Below are 23,852 nucleotides of genomic sequence, written 5' to 3'. Positions count from 1 at the left end.
CCAGGCTGGAGTACAGTGGCACCATCTCAGCTCACTGCAACCTCCGTCTCCTGGGTTCAAGCGATTCTCCTGCTCAGCCTCCTGAGTAGCTGGGATTTCAGGCATCTGCCACGACATCCGGCTAATTGTTGTATTTTTAGTAGAGACAGGGTTTCACCATGCTGGCCGGGCTGGTCTTGAACTCCTGACCTCAGCTGATCCACCCGCCTCAGCCTCCCAAGGTGCTGGGATTACAGGCGTGAGCCACTGTGCCTGGCCTATAACCTGCATTTTTAGTGAACAGTGTCTTTCCACATATATAAATTTCTGATCTCTTCGAATATCCAGTGCATATTCAAATTGCCCTAATTGTTCCAGAAGGATCTTTTAGAGCTTGTCCAAACCAATATTAAATCCAGCACCTGTGCGTCAGGGGTTCAGGTCCCTTTTATTTTAGCACAGTCCCTTTTAAATGACCTGGAGAGACCAAGCCTATAATCCTGCAGAATGTTCCACCTGGATTTTTCTGGCTGTTCATGATGTCTTATGACGGGTTCCATGATCTCCTTGTATTCTCTGAATACTGGAAGTTAGATCTGATGGCTCGATAGATTCAAGTTCAACATGGGGCTAGAGCACATTGCAGGTAGTGCTGCAGTTTACACCCAGAGAGATGTAACATCCCGTTAATTCCCAGTCATTAATGATGCCAACATGGCCCTCTCATTAGGGGAATGGCAGATGGATTTTTTCATTGTTCGGTTGACGTTTCCCCTTTATGACCAAAAGGCCATCTCGATGGGTTACTTGGGTGCCATGCGAATGGCTAGGCTCTTGTAGGAAAACTGTTCCTTCCACTAGGGCCATTTGGTTTCACTGAAATAAACTCCCACGGGAAAGGTTTCATTCCATTCCCTAATTACCCATTTTCAAAGTAAGGAGATGGTTTAAAAGCCACTTCAGAGGGTGACAATGGCTCTTTTTCCTAGTACTTCTGTGTTTTTCTAGTCTGCTGCCCTTCCAGGCATGGAGACTATTCCTGGGTGTGATAGGTTATATGACCAAAGTCTCCGCTAGCAGTTCCACACCCTGAGGACAGACCAACAGTGACAGATCCCCAGGGCATTCTGAATGCGCCTCTGAGCTGTATTAGAAAGTGCGCTAGTTCAGGAAAGGGGGTCTCCCCAGACTCTAGCAGAGGGGAGCCTCGTGTCCCCTCCCCTGGGTGCAGCTTGACTTGGAAGCAAGAGTGAATGAACATGTTCTAAAGGAGCAGTGGACTAGGAGTGGAGAGTCCCACCACTAAACCAGCCCTGGGAGTGCCTAGATGCTCATTAAATGATCAAGAACTAGGCGGGTGAGACAGACAGGACCGAGGCTGCTGGGGAACAAGGTAGGCTCCGAGGTTTGGAGGAGACAGAGGCGATGGGTCGGCCGTGGGAGGAGAGGGTGTGCCTAGGGCCTTGCTCCAGATGTGACCTTGCTTCTGTCTCCTGTCTCTATCCCAAGCAGCTCTATGTGGCCACCGTGCTGCAAGAACCCGAGCTGAACCTGACCCCAGCCTCCTCCCCAGCCAGGCACACCTATGGCACCATGAATAACCAGCCAGAAGAGGGAGAAGAAGAGAGTGGTCTGAGGGGCTTTGCAGGGGAGCTAGACTCGGCCCAGTTCCAGGAAGGGCTGGAACTGGAGGGCCAGAACCAGTACCACTGACCGGGACCTTAGGCCTCCACTGGCGACGTATTGAGGGGCCAGGGGAGGGCCTGGCAGGGGGAGGCAGGAGGGTGGCCTGGACGTCCCCACTACCTCCTGCAGACTTTGAGAAGCCCCCAGTGGAGACATCTGTCACCCCAGCCATGGGCTGCACGGGGGGACCCGACCTGTTGCCCAGCTGAAACTGGGGGTGCTCAGCAGTGCTGAGGGAGCCTGGGAAGGGATGGAGGATACAGGCAAGCCCATGTCTTGAGAGAGGTGGCTGGAGCCCCAGCACAGAGACCGAACGCTGGGGTCCCTTCCTGGGGCCAAGACGGAGATGGTGTGCCTAAGGGAGGAGGCAGAAAGAGGCCGCCGAAGGCTCTCTGGGGTCATCATCACTCTGCATCAGCTGCCCTTCCAAGGAGCTCCTGCTGCTGCTCCTCCCCCAAGCCCCGGCCCATTCCTCCCCTGCAGTCTGAGGAGGCAAAGGTACATGCATGGGGCACATTAACAGGACACAGAAGACCACCTCATCACGGGGCTCCCTGCACAGGCAGCTGTAAAGAAAAAGTTTCTGCACCCTCCCGAGCAAGAGGCAATGGAAAACATAGACCTGAGAAGAGGTAACTCCGCCCTTTCCTGCTCCTCTGCCCTCCTCGATGTCCCCAGGAGCAGCAGGGCAGAGGCGCTTCTCCTTTCTGTTCGTACGAGGCTAGCTAGAGCATGATCACCAGGAGCTCATCAAAGGAGACTGGTGTGCATTTTTCAGAAGGAAACCTTGGCTAGTCCTTGCTGGGTAACCCAGGGTGGGGTGAGACGGAGGCTGAATTCATGGAAGGGGGTCTTCTCCCCTAAATTCTGGGTGGTGGGAAACCAGCTATACCTCCCCAAACCCCAGGACCTAAAGAGAAGACCCTCAAAGCCAAAGATGTGGCCACTAAAAGAGTCTCCTGCCTCCTACCCAACCGAGTGCCTGGGCCCCCAGCTTGGCCGAGATGGGCAGTACTTTAGAGTTAGAAGCCCATGCTTCAAACTGAGGGACTGACCGTTACTTGCGTCCCAAGTAGGACCTTTCCTCCCTTCTCTGGGCTGCCCCTGCACCCTGCCCTGAAGACCACCCAAGCAGCCTCCAGTGAGGCCCTGGTTCAGACACTGCAGGTGCTTCAATCATGCTGTCACCCCGGGACTGCCGGGGGTGCAGTGGAGGGAGGGCCGCATGCTCCGGGAGAAGCCCTTTCTGGAGAAGCAAAGCTGCCCTCCCAGGGCTGCCAGCACCTGAGACCTGGGGGAGCTGAATTCCGAACAGTGCTGGTGACACTCAGAACTCTGCCATTGCCGGGGAGAACCGGCCTCTGCCTCTGGGATGGGCTGTCATCGGGACCACCGCACAGCCCAGCCAGGGAGGACATGAGAAGGGCCGGTGAGGGCCTCAGTGAACCAGAACAAGCCAAGCTGAATGGGGTCTGTGTGCTCCAGGGCCCTCTTCAGCCTCCTCCTCCAAAGGTCTGGGTCCCTGCCACCAACCTGCTGAAGGTTGGCCCCAGGCTCACCTCACCTGAGCCCCTCCACCAGGCCCAGGCACATGGCTGCCCTGAACTCAGACCACCTAGGCCCTGTTCCTACCCCACCTTTGCCCCATCCCAGCCCCAGAAGCTCGAAGCTTCACCACAGCTGAGAAACTGTGCTCAATGGGCAGAAACTGCTGTACCCCCAGGACACGGCCCACATTTCGGCGTGGGGGAATCTTTCTAGAGCTTGGGTCTGCTGGGGAGAGGCTGTCTTGTCCATTCCTTGTCCAGCTAGGAATAAGGGGGAAATGCTACCTAGCCTGGCCCCTACACGCCCAGGCCCCATAGGAGGACCGCTTCCGCCTGGAATTTCACCAACCAACAAGGAGAAAGGATGCTCCCAGCAGAGCGGTCAGGCCCAGCAGGAGCTTGGCACGTGGTGGGAGGTGGTAGTCCCGCCAGAAGCTGGCCTGGGGCCTCTGCTTCACTGGGCACAGCTTCCTGGCACCTGCCCCCAGTCCCCACAGCCCCTGCCGGACTGTGAAAGCCACAGACCTTTTCCATATAGGTCCCGGCAGACAGGGTGGCAGGATGGCCGGGGCTTCTCCCTCTGAACCTGGGTCCCGTGCACCCTGGCTCTGAGAGAAGGTGGTGAGAATGTGGGGAGGGTTCCAGAGTCCACTCTTAGGGGAACCAGCAAAGCCCCAAGGCAGTTGGCTCCATCGGGACCTCCCATGGTCACTGCAGAGTGATGGGGGGGACATCTTTTAGCCTTCCCCCGGCCACATGCAGGCCCTCTCAGACACCTCCTGCCTCTCCCACACCCGCCTCGCTCACTGCTCCCCCACCTACGGCCATCCCATTCCTCCACCAGCCACTTCCCAGCTGCCCCAGCCCACTCCATCCACCAAATCATGCCCCCCCAAGACTTAATCTTCTAGAAGGAGCTGCCGCCCAGGAGCCAGTACTGCCTAGAGCCTCCAGGAGGGGCCCCAGTGGCCCCGCGCCCGCCTGCCTGACCCTCCGCTGCCCCTGGAAGCAAAGTGCCTGTCAGCAGCGTTGCGTCCTCTGGGGCCCCCGGTGGGGGGTGTGGGCTAACCTTGGCCACCACCACTAAAGGAACGTGCCAGAATGCTGAAACTTCTTGTTAATGCTATGACCGTGCCTTGAATAAACGAGTCCTCCCAATCTCTGCCAGCCTGTCTCTGCCTCTGCCTCTGCCCCTGGGCCAGCCTGGCCTTCCTCTGCTGTGCAGGCGGAGAGAACTTTCTGGTCCTTGAGCTACCGGGAAGCCAGCAGGGCAGCCCCGAGGGGCCACAGAAGTCCCCATGAACAGGCCACTGGGCTAGGCTAGTGGCCAGACTTCAAAACACACAGATTTGGCCAGGCTTGGTGACTTTCGCCTGTAATCCAAGCACTTTGGAGGCTAAGGCAGGCAGATCACCTGAGGTTGGGAGTTCAAGACCAGCCTGACCAACATGGTGAAATCCCGTCTTTAAAAAAACAAACAAAAAAAAACATTTCAGGTGAGGCCCCAGAAGGAGCAACAGACAGAGCCCAGGTCTGCAAGGGGATGCGGTGGGGGGTTTGGGGGATGGGGAAGGCGGAGGCTAGACTGGCACCAGGGAAGTGTGTGGGGTGGCCAGGTGGGATAAAAAACAACCTTTAGTAGTGGGACATAGTGGCTCACACCTGTAATCCCAGCACTTCGGGAGGCTGAGGTGAGCGGATCACCTGAGGTGGGGAGCTCAAGACCAGCCTGACCAACATAAAGAAACCCCATCTCTACTAAAAATATGAAAAATTAGCTGGGCATGGTGGCACATGCCTGTAATTCCAGCTACTCAGGAGGCTGAGGCAGGAGAATTGCTTGAACCGGGAGGCGGAGGTTGTGGTGAGCCAAGATCGTGTCACCGCACTCCAGCCTGGGCAACAAGAGCGAGACTCCATGCCCACTCAACACAGCTTCCCCTCCCCCACATCCATGGCTAGCTTTCTAGCCCACCAGCCTGTGGGTTTCAAAGCCGCTGACCAATGACCTGTTTCAGACGATGGATTCGTGTAGGTGTGGGTTTAACTAACCCCAAAATGTATCGTGGCATAAACACAAGAGAGGTGTGTCTCTTCCTTGTAAAATTCAAAATGGGTGATTCTATTTAATGCGCACCTTCCTCCGAGCAGTGATTCAGCATCGGGACTCCTTTCACCGGTGGCTCTGCGATGTTCAACACGTGGCCCTCATGGTCCCTGTGTGGTCTGCATCAAGCCAGCAGAAGGATGGCAGAGCATGGAGGAGTATGCAGGAGTTTTGGGGGACCAGGCCTGGGAGTGGCACATACATCTGCATGGCCCAGCAGCCACAGCCCAGCCACACGCCCCACCGAAGTGCAAGGGTGGCGGCTGGACATCCAGCTGTGAGCCCAGGAGGAAGAGGAACGGGGTTTATGGCCTGCCAGCCAGTTTGGACCATAGACTCCTAGCTCCCTCTCTGCCACTGGCTTCCCAGCGCCTCCTCCCAGGCCTCCCCCTCCTATTCCACCCACTCTGGCCTTGGCCTCCCTGACCCCATCCTCCCATCCTGCTCTGAGATCCGCTCCCCTGCAGCTTCATCCAGCGCAGGCCAAGACCCAAGAAAAGACCAGGCTGAGGGTCAGAGAGGCGCACAGAACCAGTTTATTTCTAATGAGTGTATAGACCACAACACAGAGCAAACGGTTAAAGTGCGGACAGCTGAAGTGAGGGCGGGAGCCTCTGCGGCTGCCTTCTCCTCCCTCCAGCTGCCTGAGCACAGGCACACAGTGGGCAGTGAATCTGAGGAGCTGTGGCCTCCCAGTCGCTGCAGGCTGGGGCAGAAAGGAGGGGCGGAGGGAGGTAAGGCTCACTTCTGCAGGGCTGGGTTGGTGATGAAGGGCTGGGGGAACTCTGGGATGAAGTTGCCCCTCCTTCCTGGCCGGTCCCCAACCCCAGCCCCCCTGGCCTGCTAGCTGCGTCCCCACAGCTGCAGAATAGTCTGGGAGCTCCCTCAGAAGTGCTGAACGAGGGGAAGGGAATGCCACCGAGGGAAACTGACTCTGTCAGAGCATCTGCACAGCCCTCAGGACTCAGGTGAGCCCCAATGAGATCCAGGCCCCCTTCCCTTCCCTGGTGGTTCTGATTCGGCTCCCACTGCCTGGGATTCCACCAAAAAGGCTAAAGCTGCCCTTTCTTTTTATTTGTGAAAGCAAGCCACCCTGGGGCAGGAGAGCAGTGGAGGGGCTGGGCAGGCGGGATGGAAGGTGCTGGAAGCTCGGCCATCTCACCCCCACCTTGGCCTGTGCTCCTGAAGAAGCAGGACAGACAGAAGAGCCCCATTCCCTCCCAGCCCCATACCTTCCCAGCTCCATCCCACCTCTGCCACCAAAACGCTCCTCATGGGGCCAGAGGGGTGCCACAAAGGTAAAAAGAACGGCAGGAAAGACGCTATTGGGGATGACGGGACACCCAGAAGCCCCTTCCTGGAGGAAAAGCCACTCCTGCAGTGGGGCTCTGAGAGCTGAGACACAGCCTTGCCCCAGTGTCACCTCTCCAGTGTGGCCAAGGGGACAAGGACCAAGACGCACGGAAGCTTGGAAAGCCTGGGCTACAACAGTACAGACAGACAGATGGGGGCCGCTGGGCAGGGTCGTCTCTTACTCGCCGTCCCAGCCTTGACTCATGGCCTGCACCACGGCCCCGCAGAGCTGGCTCCAGGCAGCCCGAGTGGCTGGTGTGAAGGCAGGACCCAGACACTTCTCCAGCATGTAGAGCAGAGACTCACCCACTGTCTGCAGAGGCAAGGGGCACCGTGTCACTTCCAAAGGCAGGAAGGCACTGCTCCATTCCACAGGCGAGAACACCAAGGCCTAGCGCTGATTAGGGCTCCTGGGCCTTTTTCTCTCCTGTGCAGTCCATGCTTCCTGAGCAGGGTCCTGCCCAAATCCCTGGGTATCACATTGTACCCACCTTTCCCTCTAAATGTGAGGGTCTATATCCTTACATTTTTCTTTTCTTTTTTTCTTTCTTTCTTTCTTTTCTTTTCTTTTTTTTTTTTTTTTTTTTTGAGACATAGTCTCTCATTCTGTCGCCAGGTTGGAGTGCAATGGCGCAATCTCGGTTCACTGCAACCTCTGCCTCCCGGGTTTAAGCAATTCTGCCTCAGCCTCTTGAGTAGCTGGGATTACAGACACGCACCTCCACACCCAGCTAATTCTTGTATTTTTAGTAGAGACGGGGTTTCACCATGTTGGCAAAGATGGTCTCGATCTCTTGACCTCATGATCTGTCCACCTCAGCCTCCCAAAGTGTTGGGATTGCAGGCGTGGGCCAGCACGCCCAGCTGCCTATCATCACATTTTTCATCCCATTCTTAGTCTTGCAACCACCCCATGAGTGGGGCCAAGGCATTGCCTGGAACCTCCCAGTTTAGACCAAACCAAGTCATTGCCCCCAGACGTCAGTTTCCTCATCTGTAAGGTAGCAACGATGGGGCTAAAAGCCTGGGCTCTGGAGCCAGATAGGCCTGAGTTCAGATTCTAACTTCACCCTTCATCAACTGGGTAACCTTCAGTAAGTTATGTAACCTCTCCAAGCCTTAGCCACTTCATCAGTGTTACAGGGAAAGTAGAAGCTCCAACTCCTGGACCTGCTGGAGTCATTAAATGGAATAATCCAGAAAAAGCTCTTAGCACAGCATCTGTATACAGGAAACCTACAATGATAATAGGCCAGGCTCGGTGGCTCACACCTATAATCCCAGCACGTTAGGAGGCTGAGGTGGGCAGACCTCTTGAGCCCAGGAATTTGAGACCAGCCTGGGAAACATGGCAAAACCACATCTCTACCAAAAATACAAAAATTAGCTGGGCATGGTGGTGCATGCCTGTGGTCCCAGCTACAAGGAAGGCTGAGGTGGGAGGACCACTTGAGCCTGGAAGGTTGAGGCTGCAGTGAGCTGTGATCATACCACTGCACTCCAGCCTGGGCGACAGAGCAAGACTCTGTTCCCAAAATAACTAACTAAATAAAAGATAATGGCTCTCATTTGCTATTATTACTCATAATAAAATAAGGTTTATTTATCTCACAAATATTAACTGAATATCGACTATGGATCAGGTACTGTGCTAGCGCTGGGGATGGAGAGAAGGGCAAGACCAACACAGCCCCTTCCTCAAGGTGCTCAACGTCTGGCAAGGTGACTGGATTGTGTGGTGGACTGTCATATTAGTGGCCCCCAGTGGGCCACACCTCAAGGATTCATGCCCTTGAGTAGGGTCCTCCCACTCTGACACTGGGCTTATCCATGTGAATGGCTTTGGACAATGGGACATTAGCAAGAGTGAGGCAAGCAGAGGCTCTATAGACACTTGCGCACTGGAGCTTGTGCCCTAAAATCTCCCTCTCCGAACTCAGCTGCCATTCCATAAAGAAGCTCAGCTAGACTAGTGAATGACAACAGGTCACAGGGAGAGAGCACAAAGGCTGACAGGCCTTGGACATTCTAGCCTCAGTTGAGCTCCCAGCTAAACGCAACACGCAAGTAACTCCAGCTATGCCATGCAGAACAGAAGAGCTGCCCAGCTGAGCCCAGCCATGAGAAACTGGAAAGCATCGTCATAGTTCTAGGTTGTTTGATACACAGCAATAGAAAATTGAGCAGACCAGCTAATCGCAAAGGCCCCTTAACTTTTATGGTTTTAAAAGAAGCCATATCAGAAAAGAAAACTTGGAAGCTCAGAGAGGTCAAGCCCATGTCGAGGCCACACAGCAGGTAATAGATGCACCTCTGGTTATCTGAGGATATGGGAATGGGAGAGAGGACGGGTGGCTAGGGGAGATCTGGGAGAGAGAAGTGGCCCCAGGTCAGGAGCTCTGGAGAGAGGCAGAGCTCCCTTACCCACCGAGAAGGAGCTGAGCTTTACACCCACTGCCCGGTGCCTCCTGCCCAGGCTGGCAAGGTACTCCTCCAGTGAGGACAGGTCTTCCACATTGGTTACTGCAGCATCAATCACGAGCATCACCTGCAAAGGTCAAGCAGCAGTGAAACAGAGAGGCCAGAGCAGCCCCAGCTGCTCACAATCACAGCCAAAGGCCTGAGGGTCCCAAAGCAAGAAAGGCCAGCAGGACCCTCAGTTCTCCAAGATCAGGGGTCACAGGCAGCCTGTGTCTACTACATACAGGGGGCACGCAATATGTGATGGCCAAACTCCTAATGTTACACCCATGAAGGAAGCCTGTCTCCTCTGAGGAACTCACATCTCTAAACACACCTACTGGAGAGTGTTGTCTGCCTGGGACAAGGAGAAACCGAGGCCCTTTGAGAATCATGAGACTCCAAAAAAGAAAAAAGAAGAAGAAAAATATGGCCAGGCGCAGTGGTGCATGCCTGTAATTGCAGTGCTTTGGGAGGCTGAGGCAGGCGTATCACAAGGTCAGGAGTTCAATACCAGCCTTGCCAATGTGGTGAAACCCCGTCTCTACTAAAGATACAAAAAATAGCCGAGCATGGTGGCACACCCATGTAATCCCAGCTACTCGAGAGGCTGAATCACTTGAACCCGGGAGACGAGGTTGTAGTGAGACGAGATCACACCATTGCACTCCAGCCTGGGTGATAGGGTGAGACTCCATCTCAAAAAAGAAAGAAAGAAAGAGAATCATGAGACTATAAGAAAATCCCAGCTTGGTTTTCATAGGCAGATGGCTCCCAATGGCCAGGATCTGTGCTAACATAACCTATGGGAGCCTGTCATTATAGGGGCTGGGACCAGCTCTCTGAGCACAGGGTAGGGGAAGAGGCTGATTCTGATGTCCCAGACCAATCCAGCCCAGAGGGAAAGGAGCTGATACCCTGCTCAGGGGAACAGGAGAGGAGTAAGACTAGGCCTGGGGCAGAAAGTTATCTTCCCCGTTCTCCACCAGGGAGGTGCTCTGCTGGATCCCAGAGGCCCCTGCAGCTCCACCCACCCTCACCTTCCTGATGTGGTCCAGGAACTCAGGCGAGGAGAGACAGTCTTCCGGACTGGAGAACTGGCGACAGTTGTACTGGAAGAGGGGTAGCAGGTCAGGCTCCAGCGCAAACAGCCTGTGGGTGTGAGGTCCAGGTGTTAGCCCTGGGTGTGAGCCCCTGCAAGCCCCAGCAAGCCCTGAGGCAGAGTGCCAAGCCGGGTCTCAGCTGCAAACTGCAGCAGACTCTCCCATCTGGCACTGCTCCCTGGCCAGCTTTGGTCATGCCCTCCACTTCATGCCTTCCACTGGCTCTGGGCAGCATCCTAGAAAGGGCAACGTGTCCCGGGGCCTCTTACAACACCCGGCACGCAGGAGCCCCTCAGTGAATAGCTGCAGGATGTGATTTGGGACAAGAAGAGGTCCCCAAACAGGAAACCTGGAGTTACATTGTGCAGAGAGGAAAGCCCTTCTCTCCCTGCGCTGAGTATTTTCCATGTGGTTAACTTGTAACTGTATTTCTCACAGTCCTTAGCAGTGGGTACAAGTGTTATCCCAATTTTACAGAGGAGAAAACAGAAGCCCAGGGAGGCTAGAATTTGCCTATGGTCACACAGCTTGGATGTAGTGGAGCCACAGCGGGTGCCTGAAAAAAAAGTGGGCTGGGGGGGAGTCCGGAGGCAGAAGCAGAGGCTCTCCTCCGCATTTGGGAGGGCTCACTGGATAACTGAATTTTTTTCCCACTTATCTTGGGGGTAGTTTTGCGGAAGCCTGGGCAGAAGTTCTGGACTGCGTGAGGGTGCCAAGGACTGGGAACACCACGGTGAGGGAAGCGGTGCCCGGTTGGTGATGACAGAGGGGTTACCGAGACGGCCAGTTGGAGACTGGCCTCCCCTTCCCCCAGGCCCTGCGCACCCCGCATCCCTCTCCCTTGCTGTGAGGTTTCCGCGTTTGTCACCCGTTCCTCGGCGGCTCTCTGGACCTTTCCTCGGAAAGGTTTGTCCCGTTGGTTATCAGGAATCCACAAACCTGGAGCCCGACTCCGCGCGCTCACACGCGGGCACGGGAGATCGCCCCGCACACCTCCCGTCCCCGGCCCTCGGGGTACCCCAGTGCCCTGGTACCGGCAAGCGGGGGCACCCCTGCAGTCGCCACGCAAGGAACACGCAGGAGGCACAAGACGGGATGGAGGCGCAGTGCGGGGACGGAGGTCCACCCGCCCGGATGCGGGGAGATCCGCGGGAGGGGACCCCGCCCGGCCCGGTGAGCCCCCGTTGGGAGCAGAGTGTGCGGCGCTGGTTCGCAACAGGCGCCCACGGCCAGGAGAGAGGCAGAGGGGCAGTGCCAGCCGTCGCCGCGCCCCGCTCCTCTGGCGCACATCTGGCAGGCGCCCCAGCGCCCCGGCAGCGGCCAGTTTTCCCTCCTCCGGGGCCGGTGCTGCCGCGTGACCCCTTTCCCGCCGAGGAAGCCTCCACCCGCACACCTGGGGCGCTCGGGCCGCCCTCACCTGGCGAACAGGACGGTGCCGTGCTCCAGAGGGCTGCGGCTCACAGCCCGCCAGCTCTGCCGGATCAGCTCGGGCTCCGGGCGCTCCATGCTGTCCCGGGGACGTGAGGCGCGGGACTGGGACCCTCGGGGCGCGGGCGCTGTCACCGCACGTGCCGAGCCATCTCCTCCGCGACGCGGACCCCTCCGCCCCCTCTATGACCCCCGTGCCTCAGCCCGGTGGGGGCCGTTAGTCGCTTCTTCCCTGGCGCGGGAGAGAGGAGGCGTGCAGCCGACCGTAAGCGGAGGCGCCCCAGCTGTGCTTCCGGGGACCCCGCTCGGCCGCTGCGCCCTGCGCCCGGCAGTCGCGAGAGCCGCCCCGCCCCGCCCAGCGCCGCCCGGGCTGGGCGCTTTAAAGCCACTGCGGCCCCCGCCCTCTCCAGACCATTGAGCGCGTGCTCCCTCCTCCAGCGACGACCTGGTGGCCCGGGAAAGGCCTGGCCTGCAGAGCGTAACTGACATCGCCGAGGCTCTCAGGGCCTCAGTTTCTCCTCCGGAGCCCCGAGGCCACTGTGTTGAATTTGGTGGCCCCAGGTAGGCGCTGCATTCGCCCTGTCTTCACAGGCCCCTCCACTCCAGCATTGCCGGAGGCATTTGAGTTTGCCACCTACCTGGCCCGCAGTCTCCTTCCTTCCGCAGGTGGGGCCTGGGGAGGCAGCCTGAGGCGTCGAGCTCTGGGTCTGACTAGGGCACCAGCACACGTTGGGGACCACCAGGGCTTTCAGCCCTAGGGACAGGGCCAAGATCACAGCCATTCCCAGCCAGGCCTGGGTTTTTTTGAGACTCCATCTTTAGAAATCCGTGAACTCCAGTTCTAATCCCAGCTCTGCTTTGCCAGGGTGGAATCTTGAGGGGGTTCAGCCCTAAGATTCTACCATTCCATGATTTAATTTTTATTTGTATTTTTCACTTCTCCCCTCCTGGGGCCCTCCCCACTTCCATGATTTTTAATCTTTTTTTTTTTTTTTTTTTTTTTTTTTTTTTTTTTTTTTTTTTTAATGGACGTACTGTTTAATTTTTTCGATAGAAGTTCAGATGATAGAATCCACGCTTCCCACTCAGGGTGTGCAGTTGGCCACCTATCAATTAGAACTAAACTTTTCACTTTGAAGCAGAAAGTTCCTCAGTCTCCGCCCAGTGCCGGTGGCCCAGGTGTGGGAGAGCGAGCCCGTTTGGCCTCCCTTTGTCTCTCATTATTCCCTCGGGAGCCTCCAAGCCCGTCTCCTCTATCAACCCACACCTCTCTGGGCCTGTTTCCTCAGTTGTGCAGCAAGAGGGTTGGGTGGCGAAGTCTCTGGGGCCTTCTAGTCCACCTCCTTTTGTTCCATGGGTACAAGGTGCGTGTGTTCTTGAGCCCCTGGTTATGAACAGCTGTGGCTCCATGCCCAGCCCTGTGCTAGACACGGAGTGGTGAGTCCTGACCTTTCAAATTTCTCCTTCTGGCCCTGAATCAGAACTGAGTGCCTCAGAACTCTTCTTTCCTGCACCCAGCCATGTCCCAGGAAACCACCGAGTGGTTCTCTCTCTTCCAAGGACTCAGGAGTTTGTGATGCCTCCTATTCTATTCCCCATTTCCTCACACATCTCTGCGCTGGGGCAGGAGAGCAAGGCTCTGGGGCAGCCTGGAAAAGCTGGGATCGTAGGGTCCAAGAGGTCCCCAGGCAAGAGCACAAAGGGAGGGGTGCTGCAGGGAGAAGACGTGACTAAACTTCCAGCTTGGGGTCTCATGGATCTGCAGCCAGGTTCAGCAGGTCACAGGGCAAGGCCACATGTCACTGGTGACCTTCACTCTTCAGTGCCCAGATGCTCTGTGCAGGCCACCTGGCTGGTCTAAGGTACCCCACTCTACTCCGCTCGTGCTCCTTGCCAGCAGTCTACACTTAGGACCCATCTTGCTTCCCCTCTCCTCTGGCCAGGGTCTGGAGTCTGATGAGGCAGGGGGAGTTAATGGCCATAGCTAGTTAAGTGTGGTCAGCACTCAAACCATGGCTTCACTCTTAAGTCTTCCCAGAGCCAGGAGACACACGCTAAGATAAGCCAAGCTAAGTGCACTCTATCCCTGCTCCCTTCAAGAAAGGCCCGAGAATCTGGATGGGCCTAAGCGACCAGAGTGATATATTCCCACCAGTAGACCAAGGGTCTGAGCCCACATTTGAGGGGCTCAGTAAAAGTCACGGGAGCTCTCCTCCTTGTGGGTCATCCAACCAGGAGGCAAGAACCTCGAAGAGAGTTCCAGTACTGCCGCAGAGCCAGTGCTGTCACTAAGGTCTATGTATTCATCATAATACAGAGCTGGCATTTATGTCTAGACACTGTTCGGGGCATGTTACTTCATTTCCTCTTTTCATCCGCACACTAACTCTGCGAAGTAGGTGCTATTTATCATACCCTTGTTTTACAGCTGAGGTAACACAGTCAGAGGTTAAGCAACTAGCCCGAATTCACATAGTTAATAAGCGGTGGGGCCAAGATTTGACCTCAGGTCTCTCTGGCCCATCCTATAGGCCTCCATGCCCCCCCTTGCTTTAATGGGCTATGGCCAAGAGCCCCACTCATAGTTCAGATCAAGCCATGGTCACTGGGTCTGGGTCAGCGGTGTGCTGGAGCCAGCTTTTATATGCCTCTCAAGAACCAACTGTATGCATCTCTTTCCAGCTTCTTATTCAGTGACATCAAGTTGGTAGCTTAAAAAAAGAACATAGTAGGAATAGTTACACCATGGAAATTGGCAAATGCTATACATACTGGTTTTTCCTCCCAGAGCACCTGTGCTTAAACATCTACCAGCATACACTGATCTGGGTGCACCTGGGGGAGCCCAGAAAACTATGCCCTAGATGAGCAGCTGCTGATGCATTAAGCAGCAGGTTCACAGGAACGTGCTGCGTCAGGGACCTTGGGCTGAGTGCCCAGGCCTTCTCCCCGGGGTATCCAGGATGGACAAGCTGTTCTGGGAAGGTGCTTCTAGTCCCAGGACCAGGCTAGAGAGTCATGGCTCTACTATTAACTAATCATGGGAACTTAAAGCAAGTAATTTAATCTCTCATGACTTCACTGGGCCTTTATGAGGATTAAATGTCGGAGGTGTGTTGAGACTTTGTAAACTAAGCTGTACCACTCAAGGAAGAGTGATCTGGCTTCTTCCTAACCTGCCTGTCGTAGGCACGTTCCATCTCCCGAAGATCCACATGCCCCACTCTCCCCACCAGCCCCACCAGAGGGTGGCTAGGCAGCCCAGAAGACCTCCAGTTCCACAGCACAGTGCTAACTCCCCTCCCCCTACCTCTGTCCAACACTCAGGTCAGCTCCTGCTGCCTTCAGATCCTAGTATCACTCCCGCTAACAGGAGACCCCTGTTAAGATGGAGACCTGTTCCGCAGAATGGCTAGTTGCTACAGTGCTGGGGCACTGGGCTGTCTGGGAAGGGGACAACTTCTTCTTGCACACCTTTCTTTGCCACGTGAGCAGGTTAAAAGAGGACAATCAGAGGTCCAGCTTCCTACTTATTTTGGATCAGTTTAAATGTATCAAAATGGCGACCACATTACTCAAGTAACTGTATCCATGGAGAGGCCCAAATGCCACCAGGAGTAATCAGGCTCACCTGCCCAGCCCAGGGCCTCTGCAGGAATTAGCCCAGCCTCGGACATGACACCAGGGGATGGTTCCTGCACTCACGTTCTTCTCAGGGAGGCTTTTCTGGGAGCCAGAGGGCAAGTCAGATTCAATTAAGTTCAAGGACAACATGGCATTCAAAACAAGTGCTATTTATTATAAAAGTCAGTGGCTTCTGATTAGAAGCCTTTTTTTTTTTTTTTTTTTTTTTTAGCCAAATGAGACTCAAGAAGCTGGCTGGAGGTTGAACTGGTCGACAAATGTCTCCTTCCTCCACCAGCAGTTTGTGGGACACATTTCTGCCGAGCGCTAAGGCTGACGCCCATATTCACAGAAGCCCCCTGACAGCCTTTCTCCAGCATCTTCCAGAAAACAGAACCTGAGTACTCCAAGCTGCATCAACCCATGTAGACTTGCACCCAGAGAGGTATCTGCCAGTCTGGGCATGGAGGAAGAGAAAATGGGCAGAGAATTCTCCTTGGATCCTTAGAAGGCAGCAGGAGCTGGGGAAGCCTTCAGCCCCCGTGCAGCCTAATTGGGAGGGAGGTTTGGGTAGAGGCTGGCTGGGCATCTCCTTCCTCACCCTCATTCGGGGTGGCTGCCCCTCTGGCCCCTTCAGAGCTCCTCCCTTCCAAGTTCTTACTGGGAAATAAGGCACAAAGGAAAGTCAGCCACCTCCTGGATGTCACTGTGGGCCGCCTGCTTTGCTAAGAGCCAACCACAGATTCCGGCATTCTACCTGCAGGAGAGCCCGGCCGGCTCAGAAGAAATTCTGCCTGTGGGGAGAAGAGGAAGAGAAGGGAGGGAAGGAGAAGAAACGTGGCAGGGTGGAAGCCGGGAGCAGAGCTTCTCCATCCCTCCTCTCCTGCCCTGCCAGAAATGCAATTAAGCAAGCAGCCCAGATGAAGCCACACAGACAGCGCTTCCTGCTGGGGGAAGTCAAAAGGGCTGTAACCGTGGGAGAGGGAGGTCATCAGGTCCCAGATCTAATTAACCAACCTGCCTTGCTTTTGATGTTGCTGCATTTCCTCTATTAACATTAATGATGGTTGGTTTGAATGTCTAAGCATGGCCAGAAGCTTCCCTCCCCACCACCCAGTAGGCAGCACAGCCTGTCCCTGGGACCAATATCCAGTCTCCGTGGCAACCGCCTCCCGAAGATGCTTTAAAGAGATCTGACCGTGTCAGAGTTGTTGGGAGCTAAGGAGGAGGGAAAACGGAGTGTGGCAGAGATTCATCATTAAGTCTGGAAGCCTCAGAGCCCTCTGAGACAAAAGAAGTATTTTGTCATGCCCCAGGAAGGGGGAGGCAGGCTGAGGGCTGACCTTGGGTGGTTTGGTTCTACCAGTGGGTTTTCTTCATCCCTTTTGGGGAGGAAGTGGAAGGAGCAGCTCTGAGCTTCTTGTTCGAGCTTCAGAGTGGTAGGCATAGGAAACAGGCACGCATTTCTAAGTGCTATGGGTCTTCACAGCTGAAGCAGTGACAGAGAGAAAGCGAGACACCCACAGAGTGAGGCAGGGGTGAGCAGGGGAGGATGGCAGAAGTGCCACTGGGAAAGCTCAGCAGGTGACAGGAACTTTAGTCTGGAGAGGGCAGAGTCCCCACACCCCAGCACCATACAGATGCCCTGCCCTGCCTCTCATCTGTCTTGGCGCTAAGCAAGTTTCCCACAGGCTCTCCCAGCAGCCAAGAGAATGCATCTGCCTCGCCCTCCAGGCCGCGGCCCAGGATAGGGCACCGTTCCTCCCGAGTCTCACAGTGTGACAATCCCAAAAAACAAGGAACCAAGGGCTAAGGCAGGTGGATGCCCCGTAGGCCGGTGCTGTGTGTCGCAGGCAGGAAGTTCAGCTACCTCCAGCCACTCAGGGATACGGCGGGAGCCAGGCCCTCCAGCTCACCTTCCTCCACACTGGATTCTTTTGTTTGTGGGAGGGAGGGAAGCACAGCTTTGGCAGTCCCATCTGCTCCACCTTTGGTGACATCCCAAGGTGAGGTCAGTGCTCTCTGCCCTCAAGGCCCTCTTAGAGGTCTGAGAATTTTTGATGGATCTTACAAACCGAAACCCAAGAAAGCCAATGTGAAAAAAATGCCAGAAAATATGACTATAGCCTGGACTATTTTAGAGTTTATGACAGTCAGCTGTCCACAGTCACACGGTCTGTGTTCCAAAGGGATATGGACAATGTGCCCTCACATACACACGAACCCACATCCACCCGCTGGCACCCATCTGCGCACCAGGGGGCGGCCGGTGAGATGCTGTCCTCTGTGGTGCTGTGGATGGAGCTGCGGCTCTCTCCAATGCTGGCTTCAGTTCCAGGGGCACTCCCAGAGCTGGGTCCTGGTGGGCAGCAGAATTCTTCAGGCTCCTTAGGCAGCTTCCTCACAGCTGGAAGGGTCCAGTACTGCGTCCCAGCTCGTTCTCCTGGGAAGTTCCTGGACCCAGGCTGGCATCTTTGCAGTGGCCTCAAAATTCCCATGAGTCTAGCCACCGTAGTCCTGCCATAGGACTTTGGGGGTCCTGGGCCAGGGGACCAACCATCCCGTAAGCCAGAGGGTGGAAGAGGTAGAAGCTGTGCGAGAGAACCAGCGGGAGGCAGTTGACATCCCAGTGCCTTGGCTGAGGGGCTCTGAATTCCACTCCTCCTGCTGGAGCGCCACAGAAATTCCCCATCGCCAAGCCCGGCTCTCTGTCATGGCCTTGTCTGTCTGAGTCCCACTGGGGCACACCGCAGCCTGAGCGCTTAGTAGATGCGGACTGAATGACAATAATGGAAAGCATGCTTCCCAAGACGCCCAGGAGGGCGACCCTTCCAGGGGTCTTGTCATGGGCTATTTGGCCTGGGGTGTTTGTCAACCTGTGAATGTAACCCTCTTAGGCAGGTACGTGCTCACAGGCCATAGGCCCAGCACCAAGGCCAGGGAGTGGGGAAGCAGGGAGCCTTCCAAACAGCTCTCCTTCCAGCCACTCAGTCACACATTCCTCTCCCACCTTCCTCTCCCCACCCCACTGCTGAGAGCTGTTCCAGCAGGGGGCTGTGGTGGCTAAAGAGGGGTCCCCTGACCCATATTCCACCCTTCCCCGCCTCTCCCTCACCCCGAGAGCTGTTCTGGCATGGAGTCACTGTGACTAGAGGAGTACCCTGCCCCATTCCCACCCTCCCCCACCTCTCCCACCCCCTGCGAGCTGTTCTGGCAGGGAGTCACTGTGACTATAAGGGTGCCCTTCCAGGTGTGCTGGGACAGCACGAAAGTTGAACCACCAGCAAAAGGGGAAAAGGCAGCGTTAACCCCCTGCTTCTCCTGCCTGGCTGCACATTAAGATCACTTGGGGGACTCAGGAAACCATGGCCCCACTTGGGCCGGGGTGAATCAGAACCTCCGGGCATGGGCACTGGTGGTGTTGAAAGCACCGCAGGGGATTCTGGAGGGCATCAGGGCTGAGACACCACTGCGCCCACACTGGGAGGGCATGCGCAGTGCAGGGACACTCACCTGTAGGCGGTGCCCAGGAGGAGGCTCAGGATTCCCACCACATGTATGCCCCTGGCCAGGGGCCAAGAGGCCAAGCCCCAGGCACAGAGCCGCAGGAGGGTGTCCCACAGAATGCCTAGGGCAGAGGAGAGGAGAGAAACCTGGAGCCAGCCAGGCGGGGATGACTTCTGGGCTACAGTAGGAGCCACTCCAAGTCAAGGAGCAGAGAGTCACTCCCAGCAGTGCTGCCCCACAGTGGCCTCCCCTGCCACCTGCTGTCTCCCAAGTCCAGGTGGGTGGCACTGACCTGTCAACATGCTTGAGAAGAGCATGGCTGGGAAGTAGTGGTGGAAGTACAGGACCCGGCCCATCAGGAAGAACGGGAAGTAATGGAGCATCCAGCCGAGCAGGACCTGGCCACCTCCTCGCAGCAGGACCTGGGACAACCCTGGGCCCAAGCAGCGCAGCCCGGTCAGAAGACAAGGAGCAGGCAGAGATCCCAGGCTCGGTCCAGCTCTGCCCTTTCCTTGCTGTGTGACCTTGAATAAGTCACATCACCTCACTGGACCAACCCAAACCACTCTACAGAAACTGGAAGAGAGGAGCAGCTGGGGCTCAAGAGCTCTGGTCAGGGCCCAGCCTAGCAAGGCCTGGGCACCAACGGCAGGTGCACCAAACACCAGCAGGAGGCAGCCCAGCCTCTAAGGAAACCCCTCTGCACCTGCAGACAGCTTCTCTCCCTACTTTCAACTCCCACATCTTTGCTGCCACACAGAACTTTGCAGCGGCAGACAGGCACTAAGCTGAGGCCACAGGTGAGGATGGAGTGAGGAGGCTGTACTCTGTTCAGAGAGCTGCAGAGGCAAAAGGGCCTGTGTGAACATCTCAGGTGCTGTGTACCATGGTCTGGCAGCCATAGTTACCAAGAACAGCCCTGGGATGGGAGCCCAATAACCCTGGAGGCTCCTCTCTAGCCCACAAGAGGACAGGGCCATGGAACAAGGAGGTGGCAGAAGAAAAAATGGGCAGCTCTGTGCGAAGCATAGGGCGAAAAGAAGGGCCCTAGAGTCAGACTGCACGGGTTTGAACCTCAGCTCTATCACTTACTAGCTGTATGCCCTGGGGCAGTTTCTTAATCTCATGGTGCCTTGGTTTCCTAATCCATAAAATGGGGGCAGTAACACCCAGCCCTCTAGTGTCCTTGGGAGGAAGTAAAGTTTAAGACAGCACTGGGTACTTGGGGTTGTTAGCTTTCAAAAGCAAAGCTAAGGGAAGGAGTGGGGTGGTAAACTTTGCAAAGGATGGCCCATCAGCAGGCAGCCGGCCCTCCCCAGGGTGCAGGTGCTCTGCCACCGCCAGGTCAGAGGAGGGAGAGCCCGGGGGATCTGACCTGCAACCTCCGCCGGCACCCGTGTCCCTCTCTGCATGGCTATAGCAATGATGCTCCCTGAGAGGAGGTAGAGGGCGATGCTCAATAGATTCAGCCACCAAACCACCTGCGCAGAAACGGGAATGGGCAGATGAGAATGCAGCCACTCTCCACGGGCAAGTGCTCCAGGGCCTAAGCCGGGAACGTTCAGGCACTCACCGGGTTGCCAAGCAGATAGACTCTGAAGTCTGTGTCATTGACCCCTGAGAAGCGTAGGCCCTGTGGAACAGAGATCACCCTGCTGACCCAGGACCCAGCCCATCCCCAGCCACACCCATTAGGGGGAGGAAGATGGTCACCTTTCACAGACAGGGAGCCTGGACATGAGGCTCAGGCTGTGCAAATTCTACATGAGCTCTCTGGGAAGGCAGGGTCAGAATTAAAGCAGAAAACACAGCGGCCTCTAGCCAATCCATCTCAGGTGGGCCCTCGCTCTGCCACCCTGGCACACCGCACCCCCACCTCCACCCATCTCTGAAGTCTCTTACTTGGCTCCATTTCCTGGGAGGAGCCCTAGCCTCAGACTCTACCTGATAGTTGATAGGCCAGTGCCAGGGTTTGGATGTGAACTCATTGTCCTTGGGTTTGAGGCCATTGTTCCCCTGCATGAAGGCAGCAAAGAAAAGCTAGTCAAGACAGAGATCTAGAAGGCTGACAGAAATGTGAGGCCCAGGTTTCTCTGACACAGGGCCAAGTGCTGAGTGGAACCCTCTCTCCTTCCCTTTCCTTACAGGGAAGAATGAGGGTTCATTTGGAGCCACTGTCCGCCTGCCTACAGCAACGGCTTTACTTCTCCCAAAAAGCCTCCATTTCCCACAAGCATGGTCCATTCCAACCCTCTACGCTAGGGAAAAAGAAGGGAAAGAGGAAGGAGGAAACTGTTCCAATGGGCACAAAATGTACACCCATCTGCCATACCCAGGACAAGGTGTCAAGATGTGGGAGAGAGGGGATAGGAAATGAGGCTTATTTGTTCCTTTCAGAGGCCAATTTCAAACAGAAATGCAGAAACCCTCCCGAGTGCCTAGACTTGGAGAAGGCTACTGAGCTTAGTGTTTCTCCACCTTTTGTTCCACTCTGCCCTCTACCAGGAGCCTTCACAGACATGTTTTTCCCCAAACACCCTCCATGACATTGTAATATTTGATCTGTTTATGAACTATATGAATACTTGTGCTTTATACATAAAAAACAAGACTTTTGCCCTCCAAGAACACTTTTCACCTCCTGGGACAGAAATCACCCCCAATGCACTCTTTGGTCTGAAGGACCCAGACTCAGCCGCCCTAATCCAGCAGCCAAGAACACCCACTAACCTGTCTCTACAGGACAGAATCAGGACTTTGCTAAAACAGGAAGGAGTAGAGTCAGGATCCAGGATATTAACCACTAGGACTGGGGTCAGCTTCATCACTGGGACAGATTGAAAAGGCATTTCCTCAGAAAGGGAGTCAGCTGCCACGACTTAGGCCAGAGCTTCTCAACCTCAGCACTCCCAACATTTCAGGCTGCCAAGTCTTGGTTGGGGGGTCTGTCCTGTGCTCCCAACATTTCAGGCTGCCAAGTCTTGGTTGGGGGGTCTGTCCTGTGCTCCCAACATTTCAGGCTGCCAAGTCTTGGTTGGGGGGTCTGTCCTGTGCTCCCGACATTTCGGGCTGGCTGAGTCTTGGTTGAGGGGTCTGTCCTGTGCTCCCAACATTACGGGCTGCTGAGTCTTGGTTGAGGGGTCTGTCCTGTGCTCCCGACATTTCAGGCTGCTGAGTCTTGGTTGAGGGGTCTGTCCTGAGCTCCCGACATTTTGTGCTGGCCGAGTCTTGGTTGTGGGGACTATCCTGTGCATTGTAGAGTGTTTAGCATTCCTGGCTCCATTCACTGAATGCCAGTAGCACTCCTACCCTCAAACCCCTCAGTTTCCAAGCCAAAAATTTCTCTAGACATTGCCAAAAATTCCAAAAGCCAAAACTGCCCTCAACTGAGAACCACTGGTACAGCCTAAGAAAGATCCAGAAGGCTCAGTGGACTGCCACCTGATGTGTGCCTTATGAATCCAGTTCATTAAGGGGTTGGGAATAGCTTACAGGCCTCTGCATGGTGAAGAGGTTGTGCCTCCAACGTCAAAAGTCCACTGGGGGCATCAGACACAAAGGGGACAGCTGCACAACCCCTGAATCACTGTGGCCCTTTGAAGGACCTGGGAATGAAGAATGAATCATTCTGGACCCCTGGAGCAGCTGCTGAGGGAAACCAATTCCTTCAAATTACACAGTTCAGTCCCAAACCCAGGAACTCCAGCCAGAACTGTGCCAAGCCAAGGGAATCTTATTGACTACATTAAACTCTGAGAAATCCTGTTCTGTTACTAAACTAAGAGACGGAGGAAAGAAAAATCTGTAACCATCACAGACATAGGTACTTGTAAGTTGTTCTCTATGGCTGACATCTAGATGGGTTCATTCTGGTAACTACACCAGGCAAGGCAGCCTCCCCCTCCAGGGCCGGGGCCACCACTCAGCTGGCAGAAGAGCCCTGCCCCTGCAGTTTCTATACTCTGGACTCAGTGTTTTCATCTCTCTCCCCTCCCTGACTCTTTGTTGGCCAAATAAGAAAGCTCTCTTACTTCTTCTCTGACTCCACTTCTTAGATAATGAAAGACAAAAAGAAACTCCTAGGTTTAGTCTTAAAATCTGACCCAGACGCAGACTGCTACTCTGACTGACAGGGACATGTTCAAAAGAGCGGTATCATTGGGCCACAGTGACAGCTACAAGCAGACAGTCAGAGGAAGCGCCCCAGAGACGCTTAATGTCAACTCATCACCTCCCAATGCGCAAAAATGACAAAATTTGAAGTTTTGAAATTTTATCTGGCAAAATAAGTCAACTATATTTACTGAATACTGCTTACATAATCACTTCCAGGCGAGTCCACTTGGCAATGGCTTACCAGGGGAAAAATAACAACTGCTACACCTCCCTGCAATCCTGTGGGTAGTGTGATAATCACATAGCTGGCTTGAGATAGTGATTCTTAAACACTATTCCTGCAGAACAAAGGTTTTCCATAAGCCAGAAAAAGGGCGTCTTCCACTAAACATCAGAACTACAGCAGGGGAAAATTTAAGCTAGTGAGTAGAATTTTCTTAATTTAAAGATTTCTTCTCTAAATTGTTCTTAAACCTTTGATGCTACAACGGCTGTCAGCTACTAATGACAGAGCACAAACAACGTCTTAGAAAACCTAAAAAGAATCAACCATGCCCCGCCTAAGCAGTTTCTGTCCAGGAATATGAGTGGGCTCGTGGCTGGAATTTCATGCTGCATATAAACAGCACACTCAAATTAGCTATCCATCCTAAGTGATCCCGATTTCGTATGATGGAATGAACCATCATATCTTATGATCTTCAACCAAGAGCACTATAATTTCAGGGGCTCTGCCACTTGCACAGATTTACAAATCACTTAGAGGTAGGGCAGTGTAGCAGTAACTAGCAGTAACTCTAAAAGCCTCCTAGCCTAGCTTTGAGGGCTGGATCTACCTCTCACACTTAGCTGTGTGACCCTGGGCAAGTTCCCCGACCTCTCTCTATCTCACTTCCCTCAGCTGTAAGTGGGAATGACAGCAATCTCCACATGATCATAGTA

General features: G+C 54.9%; 3 protein-coding genes across 5 annotated transcripts in view; 1 reads left to right on the top strand and 2 right to left on the bottom strand.

The window, feature by feature from the left end:
• The window catches only part of TMEM63C (transmembrane protein 63C), a 137,861-nt gene extending 133,486 nt beyond the window's left edge, over positions 1 to 4,375 (top strand). For all 3 annotated transcript variants that reach the window (XM_074392940.1, XM_074392941.1, XM_003924585.4), the window contains one exon: positions 1,492 to 4,375. In XM_074392940.1, coding sequence (XP_074249041.1) covers positions 1,492 to 1,692 — 201 coding nt within the window. In that variant the 3' untranslated portion in view covers positions 1,693 to 4,375. The remainder of the gene's footprint in view (positions 1 to 1,491) is intronic.
• A 1,457-nt stretch (positions 4,376 to 5,832) lies between these two features.
• Positions 5,833 to 12,018, bottom strand: NGB (neuroglobin). The gene is made up of 4 exons (XM_039469141.2): positions 11,653 to 12,018; positions 10,173 to 10,284; positions 9,101 to 9,220; positions 5,833 to 6,985 (listed from the first exon to the last, which is right to left on the bottom strand). The coding sequence occupies exons 1-4, from the start codon at positions 11,739 to 11,741 to the stop codon at positions 6,851 to 6,853; spliced, it is 456 nt and encodes a 151-aa protein (XP_039325075.1). The 5' UTR covers positions 11,742 to 12,018; the 3' UTR covers positions 5,833 to 6,850.
• Positions 12,019 to 17,408: 5,390 nt separating this feature from the next.
• POMT2 (protein O-mannosyltransferase 2) overlaps positions 17,409 to 23,852 on the bottom strand; it is a 44,325-nt gene continuing 37,881 nt past the window's right edge. The window contains exons 16-21 of the mRNA XM_003924590.4: positions 20,739 to 20,810; positions 20,368 to 20,427; positions 20,170 to 20,275; positions 19,087 to 19,227; positions 18,801 to 18,915; positions 17,409 to 17,878 (exon numbers count right to left, since the gene is read on the bottom strand). Coding sequence (XP_003924639.1) covers positions 17,773 to 17,878; positions 18,801 to 18,915; positions 19,087 to 19,227; positions 20,170 to 20,275; positions 20,368 to 20,427; positions 20,739 to 20,810 — 600 coding nt within the window. The 3' untranslated portion in view covers positions 17,409 to 17,772. The remainder of the gene's footprint in view (positions 17,879 to 18,800; positions 18,916 to 19,086; positions 19,228 to 20,169; positions 20,276 to 20,367; positions 20,428 to 20,738; positions 20,811 to 23,852) is intronic.

The sequence above is a fragment of the Saimiri boliviensis genome, chromosome 2 (genome assembly GCF_048565385.1).
Source record: "Saimiri boliviensis isolate mSaiBol1 chromosome 2, mSaiBol1.pri, whole genome shotgun sequence".
Lineage (NCBI taxonomy): Eukaryota > Metazoa > Chordata > Mammalia > Primates > Cebidae > Saimiri > Saimiri boliviensis.
The sequence above is the reverse complement of the archived record's forward strand: the minus strand, read 5'-3'. Positions and strand labels throughout refer to the sequence as shown.

What these genes read in the sequence shown, in the direction of transcription:
- NGB (XM_039469141.2), bottom strand. Translation starts at nt 11,741, where the DNA reads ATGGAGCGCCCGGAGCCCGAGCTGATCCGGCAGAGCTGGCGGGCTGTG. An exon ending in GGCACCGTCCTGTTCGCCAG is followed by an intron (nt 10,285 to 11,652) that starts GTGAGGGCGGCC and finishes TCACACCCACAG; the next exon opens with GCTGTTTGCGCTGGAGCCTG. An exon ending in TCCTGGACCACATCAGGAAG is followed by an intron (nt 9,221 to 10,172) that starts GTGAGGGTGGGT and finishes TGACCTTTGCAG; the next exon opens with GTGATGCTCGTGATTGATGC.